This window comes from Rhamphochromis sp. 'chilingali' (assembly GCF_963969265.1).
Source record: "Rhamphochromis sp. 'chilingali' genome assembly, chromosome: 7".
NCBI lineage: Eukaryota > Metazoa > Chordata > Actinopteri > Cichliformes > Cichlidae > Rhamphochromis > Rhamphochromis sp. 'chilingali'.
The window spans coordinates 23,961,420-23,969,527 of record NC_137934.1 but is presented as its reverse complement, the minus strand read 5'-3'; the positions used below and the strand labels follow the sequence as shown (position 1 = coordinate 23,969,527).

Below are 8,108 nucleotides of genomic sequence, written 5' to 3'. Positions count from 1 at the left end.
CCGTACATGTTGACATTCATGGTTCCCTCAATTAACTGTAGCTCCTCAGTGCCAGCAGCACTCATGCAGCCCCAAACAATGACATCACACCACCATGCTTGACAGTAGACAAGACACACTCTCTTTGTACTGGTTTCCACCACACACCCTTGACACCATCTGAACCAAGTAAGTTTATCTTGGTCTCATCAGACCACAGGTAATCCATGTCCGTAGTCTGCTTGTCTTCAGCAAACTGTTTGTGGGCTTCCTTCTGGGACGACAGCCATGTGATGCAGTGTGCGGCATTTGGTCTGAGCACTGACAGGCTGACTCTCCATGCCTCCAACCTCTGTAATAATGCTGGCAGCACTCGTACATCCATTTTCAGAAGACAACCTCTGGATATGATGCTGAGCATGTGTATGGGCTCAAAATGTGGTCATAAATATTTTGTACTTGTAAATCAGGATTTGTATTTGTGAAAAGAATTTGTGTGTGCGTAAAAAAGATTTGTGTGTGGACTTAGCCAAAAAAAACATGTGAATCTCTGCAAGTTGCAAGTACGAATTCTGACCCTATTTTTCTTCCTTTCATCTGATTGGTCAATGTCGTGTCAAGCACAAATGTAACAATCGAATCAGAGAACAGATGGGTTTGGCTGTCGGAGGGGAGCTATTTTGAACTAACCCTGCATGTTTTACCTGTGCAGAGCTGCCCCTTCGGAGCAGTGGTGGTGCAGAGCTTGGCCACTGGACCACAGATTGAAAGTCACTAGGGCTTGTGACCATTAAGCAAGACCCTTCACCCTGCATATAAAGTTAAATAATCACCGGTGACATATTTAATATTTAATATAATTTATGTGCGTAGTATGCATTTACCTTTGCGTTTTTTAACCTTTTATTATCGTTTTAAAAAACATATGGACTACAATTCCCAGACTAAAGGCCGCTTTGTGGTGCGCATGCGTGAAAAGTGGGCCGCGCAAACCCATGCGAAACCCACCCGCTCTGTAAAATGGCGGCGTAAGGAGGTTTGTTCAAAAATACAGAGCGGTGTTACCTGTTAAGGTGTTCAGCCAGACGTTACCTGGAGCTGTCAGAGCCGCGCGGAGGCAGAGACCGGACTTTACGTTACAGACAAGGTGCGTCACATTTACCTGTTAACAAAAAATCATTAAACGCCGGAAACGAGAGGAGCTCGTGCCATTAGCCTGCTGGCTAACATTAGCTGCTTGTGAGCGGCCCGGTTAGCTTGCTTGTTTAGTTCCGCGGCTAACAGCCAGAACATGATGTTAGACACCGGAGTGGACAGGCCAGGTGGCCTCGGTGTGTGCTCCGGTAATGGTAGGCCACTTTATCAGGAGCCAGTTTTTCAGTAATCGGAAATCTGAGTAAAACGTTTGTTAGAAAATCTCTCGGCTCAGGTACACAGGTGATTGATTATACCCGGAAAGAAGCGCTAACCGAATCAGGCTAGTTGATGGTTAACCCGGATAAAGGCTGCCTGACAGGAGTGCTTAACCCTGTGCATTTGATTTAGTTAAACATCAGCTTTCCTTGGACCGCACTAGGAATTCACAGGTATGTTTCAACCTTTACACCATCCAGAATATTCGAACAGCAGCTCCACCACAGCTGTTTATAGTCGATTAATCGGTGATTATCGGCCTCCGTTAATAACTAAACACCAAATGAAGCCGGGGTTTTGGCGAAAAGCTGTAAAGAATTTGGAGCTTTTTATCATTTGACGCACTACTTTCTTTTAGCAAAATGCTCAATTTATTGTTTCACATTTTGAGGTGAAACCTTTAAATGTTCAGAATAGCCATCCAAAGCTCAGATTTACACCTGTTGTTACCTGTTGCCTGTTCACTTGAATATCAGGTGTTTTATTGGAGAAAAAGCAGAGTGGTGTGTTCAGGTGAAGTAATACTGAAAGTAGGTGAGATAAAAGCTCAGGTTCAGTAAGTTAAGGTTCAGTCTGTGGGCAGCTTTGGACTAGGGCTGCCACGATTAGTCGACTAGTCACGATTACGTCGACTATCAAAATCGTCAACGACTGATTTAATAGTCGACGCGTCGTTTGAAGCTTTGTAAGATCACAAAAGACGCAGGAATATGTAGCAGGATTTAAGAGTGTAATAACTGATTGAAACAGAAGATGGCAGCACTGCATGTACAAGGATGCCAGCTGCCGTTAAAGCTGTGTCCCAGAATTCATAGCGCGGCCCAGCTCAGTTTCCAACAATGGCGGCAGCTAGTTAGTTTTAATATTACTCTTATTATTCTTTCTGGGTCACAAAATAAACGTTTAACATATTTTCAGGCGGGAATGTAGCTGTGGAAACCTTAAATATCTGCTCAGTTTATCAAGACACCGCATATTTTCAAAAGCGCTCCGACGTTTTCGGAGACGTCTGTTACCCACTAGCTCGATAGCTAGCCGGGGGCTAGGCTAACTAGAGCCATGAGAACACCAGACTCCCGGCAAATCGTTTTCAAACCCACCGCCGTCTTTCGCTACTCAGGTTAAACATATGAGTCACTTAGATAACTTAAAAATGTTATTGTTTGGCTTTTTTTTTTTTTTTTTTTAGTATTTTATTTGTTCCTGAGTAAATCTGTTTGGCTGAGATTAAAGTTATAGTTTTTACACAGCTGAATAAACGTCAAGCAGACAACTGATTATCAGAAGTGTGAGATGCTGGAGAATCTACTCCGGTGTCCTGTTATATTTTAGATAGCAAGGAGTTTATTAAACTTCACCGAAACAAACTATCATCTTGTCTTTATTTTTAGTTAGCACATACCTTAAACACTTAAAGCTGTAAGCTAATGATAGTTATATAAGAGCAGATGCTGCTGGTGCAATAAGCTGTACGTTTTACGTCCAATGGATGATGATCTGATTAGTCGACTAATCGCAAAAATAATCGGTGACTAGTCGACTATCAAAATAATCGTTTGTGGCAGCCCTACTTTGGACATCTGTGGATTCTTCCACAGATTTCTGTTCTGGAGCATTGAGCCAGATCTAGAAGATGAGCAGAAAAATGTTAACAGTAGTGATATTAACAAGAAAAGTCAACTAAAATAGTTTAGATTAAATAGTAATTGTAACAAACTGTCCATAAAATTGAGTAATTGTGCTAATAGACAAACTGAGCTCTGTTATCTGATTTACACCAGCTGGTTAATCAATAGTTATCAGTAATAATCCTGTTTTGTTTTTGTGTTCTGAATCTTTTCTACTTCTTATTCAGTTCAATTCTGTAAAATGCTGGTTAAGACGCACTAAACCCTGGAAAAAAAATGAAAGAGAACACAAACTGAATTCTTATGTTTTGTTACAGAGCCAGTGGGATGGCGAAGAGGATCGCTGATAAGGAGCTCACGGACAGGAACTGGGATCAGGAGGAGGAGGGCGAGGAGGTAAGAGGCCATGTTGAAACTGTAAGTCTGGCTTCAGGAAGTTGGAATTATGTGAGTCTGACTTTCTTGTCCTCCTTCAGGCCGGGACGTTTTCAGTGGCGAGTGAAGATGTGCTTAAGAATCGAGCAATCAAGAAGGCCAAACGCAGAAACACTGGAACCGAGGTACGAGGAGAAAACCATTGTTTACCTGTTGCGTCTGATTATAATCATGAAGTAATCTGAGTGTTTCCCTGTTTCAGAACGAGGGCAGTGGAGCATTTAAAGGCTTTAAAGGCTTCTCCTTGACCGCGGCGGCAAGCAGCAGCTCAGCTCCAACTCCAACTCCGTTCTCCGGGTTTGGGAATGGTGGAGGCTTCAAAGGCCTCGGCGGCCTGACGAATGGGAACAGCGGCACGCCCTCCTTCGGAGGTTTCGCCTCGCCCGCAGCGTCCTCGTCTGCACCTGGTGAGCAAAACATTGATCAGCTCGATCAGTTATTAATCGGAAACTATTTCCTCTTTATGTGCCATTCCATAGTTTCAGCTCAGATTCCTGTTCGTCCTTTGAATGTGATCCATAAATGAGCTTTCTTTTTGTGTTAAAATGTCTTCATTAGTTTTTAGAAGCTTTAAAAATGCTAAGACATGGACATGATGAGTTTATTGATCTCTTGTGGGTGTAAAATGTGTTCAGGATGCTCACAGCAGTTCATCTTTATGATCGATTTTAAAAAACCAAATTTTCCGGCTCTTTGTTTTAATAATAATAATAATGATGGATTTATATAGTGCTTTACAATTCCACTATTCATTCACACACTGGTGGAGGCAGCTACAGTTGTAGCCACAGCTGCAGACTGACAGAAGCGAGGCTGCCATATCGCGCCATCGGCCCCTCTGGCCAGCACCAGTAGGCGGCAGGTGAAGTGTCTTGCCCAAGGACACGACCGTCCGAGCCAGGGCTCGAACCGGCAACCTTCCGGTTACAAGACGAACTGCCAACTCTTTGAGCCACGATCGCCCCGTGTAACTCTCTTATTCTGCTTCCTTCTTCCTAAGCTGAGCTTTCTATGCCATCACTAACACTTTCTCCTTCCTCGAAGGTCTGACGTTTAACGGGCCATCCTCGGCTAAATCCGCCACTGATATTGCCACCAAGCAGACCAATGGCTCCGCCACCAGTGCGAGTCAGAGCTCCAGCAGCAGCAATAAAGAGTACAGCCGGCAGCTCACGGCGCTCAACTGCTCAGTGCGGGACTGGATCACCAAACACGTGAACGACAACCCGCTGTGCGACCTCAACCCCATCTTCAGGGACTACGAGCGCCACCTGGCCAGCATTGAGCGCCAGTATGGCGGCGGATCAGCTGAAGGAGGCTCCGAAGAGAAGAAGAAGCATGGAGGGACGCTGCCAGCCACGGCCGCAGTTCTTCCTCCTCCTTCATCTTCCTCCAGCAGCAGCTCAGCGACCTCCACTCCTGCTGCCTTGTTCTCCTTCACCAAAAACACAACGGACGAATCAACACGGGAGAAAAGCTCCGCCGCCGCTCCAATCCCTGCTGGAGTCACGTTCAACTTTGGCAAGAAGGTGGACAGCTCAGTTCTGGGTTCCTTAGGGAACAAATCGAATCCCCCCAGCTTCTCCTTCTCGTCCTCCTCCTCCTCCTCCAGTCAGACCTCAGTGTTCGGAGCTCCAGGATCAGCCGCTCCGCTGTCCTTTAGTGGGGCGAAAGCCGAGGACGCTCAACCCACAGGTCAGCAAAACACTCAAATACATGAAGTTATATCTAAGTTTTAAAGCTGAGATTCTGTCTCATATTTTTTACTGTGAAGATCAAATGGGATGAGTTTGGAAATTATTTGAAAATGATTTTAAATAGTTTAAATAAATCAGTTAAAACTTAATCAGTGCTCATTTTATCAGCAGTTTGAAAGACAAAGATTCAACATGAAAGGAAAAAACATGATGTGATTTATATTTATATATATATATATATATAATTTTTATATTTTATTTAATTTTATTGATATTTTTTTTGTAGACGAAAACGGTGACGAGGAGTCGGAAGACCCGCCCAAGCCGGAGGTCAAAGAGGTGAAAGAGGACGATGCTTTCTACTCCAAGAAGTAAGTTTCTGAAATGTTTCACCCTGAAGCTGCAGGTCGAGCTTCAGCTTCACATAGAAATCAATCTGAAAAGGAGGAAACAGGAGCAGCGTTGTGCACAGAACTCAGAGCTGTGGTGAATACAAGTGAAGTTAGAATAAATGAATTTCAGTCGAATTATTTAATAAAAATTAACTTCACACTGCATCTTGAAGGTTATCAGGAGGAGGAGCTTAGTAATGCTTTTGAAGCCAGCTGGAGCTGATTGGATCACATTTTTAGACAAAGATGGAGGAAAAGGAGAGGGCTTAGAAAAAAGTGAGAAACTGTAGCTCTGTAGCTTCCAGCTGTTGGTTCAGCTTCTCATCTCCCTGGCTGTTTGTCCTTTCCCTGCACTCACGGAGTTCACCTCCTCTCAGAGAGGAGCAGACAGATCATTATGTTATCCTATTGTAGTCATGAAATACAAACTTCCAGCAAGTTTTAAAAGAACACAATGAGAAATGAACTTGACCTGCAGCTGATGGAGGAATCTCCAACCTGCTGTAAGCTTCCTCCATCTTAGTAAGATTTAGAGAGCAGACTTTAAATCTTCATCACTAAAAACCCTGAAAGTGTCCCATCGACTCTGAACTTTGTTTTTTAAAAATAATCCTGTTTATTTAATTATAAGTGATTTGTAATTTATTAATTTCTTGTCTGCTCTGCTTCCAGGTGTAAAATGTTCTATAAGAAAGAGTCGGAGTTCAAAGATAAAGGAGTGGGAACGCTGCACCTCAAAAAGACAACCGAGGGGAAAACTCAGATGATCATCCGAGCCGATACCAACCTGGGTGAGAGCATCGCGTCGACAGATTGATTTTATATAAAACATCTGATGTCATCATAATATTCAATCCAACTTGAGATTTTTTTCTTTAAATCAAACAAACACATTAATGTCAGAGATGATCAGGTTTAAAGAATCAAACGTGCGTGATGTTTGTCAGGATGGTCACTGTGTCAGATTAGTCCTAACAAAAACAAAGGGGACACAAATAGACTTTAAAGTGTAATCTGAAATAACACAGACCATTTAAAGTGGTGTAACCAATAACTGCTCACTTATAATTGTAATAAGCCGCATCAAACCTACAACAGTGAAACATTTAATATGTCGAGCTTCAGGTTTTAGGCCCAGAAACATCCAAAACACCTAAAAGCATAAAAATAATCCACATTCAGCAGCTTCCTCTTCATGAGGTCTGAACTGTGATCAGACTGCTCCACCTGCTGGTCAGATACAAGCACTGCTGCTTCAACAATGAAAACGGATCAAATCCTTGATGACATGAAAGGACTCGATCAGGATTACTGCAGCTAATCAACGATATCAAAGATAAAGCTTTAAATTGAGAGCAAGTGAAACTTCTTCCACAAACAGCTGGAAGATCTGGAACTGGTACAGCTTTTAACCTCCATTTTTATCAAACATCAAATCCACAGATTCAGAAATAATCTGCAGATTAACCAACAGGAATCGCTGAAGGACACTAATAAAATATTTCTTTGTACTGTATTTTCCGCACTATAAGGCTCACTTTTGTTTGTTGGACCAGCTGGTAAATAATGATGTGCTACATGATTGCTAGCGAAACAGCTGTGTTAGCATAACATAAACACAAAACACAAAATTAGAAATCTTCAAGTCACCAAATATAAATATTAATTTTAAAGCCGGGTCTTCTGCTTGTATAACGTTCTCTCCTCCTCCAGGAAACATCCTGCTGAACATCATCGTGCAGCCATCCATGCCATGCACTCGGGTGGGGAAGAATAACGTGATGGTGGTGTGCGTGCCAAATCCGCCCGTTGACGACAAGAACCCCACCACCCCCGTCCCCCTGCTGATTCGGGTCAAAACCTCCGAGGACGCCGACGAGCTCCACAAGATCCTTGAAGAGAAGAAAGCCTGAGCTGACCCCGCCCCACCTCCCCCAGGGTTTTAGCAGACTCCGCAGTGGTTTTAGCAGTGGTCATCCTCAGACTCCGCCCCCTCCCACGTGGAATCACTGACCTCTTCATCGCGCCGGTTTATCCACACACACATGCACACACCCCCGTCGTTTCCTCGTCTGATCACAACGAATTGGTCGTCAAACTGTGAATCATTTCTTTGAATCGTAACAATCAAAGCAGGTCGTCGCCTACATTCCCTCCGGTTCATCGCCGCCGCTGCTGTTAGACTCGTAGTGCTTCAGTTTTACGGTTTGAATCTGTCGAGTGACTGAACGAGTGACTTCCTGAGCAGTTTTTGGGGAGCGCTCTAACTAACGGGCCAGTCGATTTGGTTTTACAAATTAAATACCTGCAGTAACATTTCCTCTTAGAGTGTGTCTGCTGAGTGTTTTTGTGTTATTGCTCTGGAAACTATTTATTGTGTCGGCAGAGTTTCTACTTGGAGTGAATGTTCCCCCGAAGAGCGCGGCGTTTATTCTCTGTAAACACAGACTGTCGTTTTCCAAGTGTCCTTTGTGTGGCCTTCAGCTCGGCCTTCCAGATGCCGTCATCATCTGAGAACATTTGTAAAGACATTTATTGGAGAATAAAAGGAAACGAAACAAGCG

At 43.5% G+C, this 8,108-nt stretch overlaps 1 protein-coding gene across 1 annotated transcript; it reads left to right on the top strand.

Annotated features, from left to right (window-relative positions):
* The first annotated feature begins 966 nt into the window (after positions 1–966).
* On the top strand, positions 967–8,002 carry nup50 (nucleoporin 50). The gene is made up of 8 exons (XM_080886482.1): positions 967–1,126; positions 3,338–3,416; positions 3,497–3,580; positions 3,658–3,862; positions 4,500–5,150; positions 5,439–5,523; positions 6,217–6,335; positions 7,258–8,002. The coding sequence occupies exons 2-8, from the start codon at positions 3,348–3,350 to the stop codon at positions 7,455–7,457; spliced, it is 1,413 nt and encodes a 470-aa protein (XP_080742608.1). The 5' UTR covers positions 967–1,126; positions 3,338–3,347; the 3' UTR covers positions 7,458–8,002.
* The last annotated feature ends 106 nt before the right edge of the window (positions 8,003–8,108 follow it).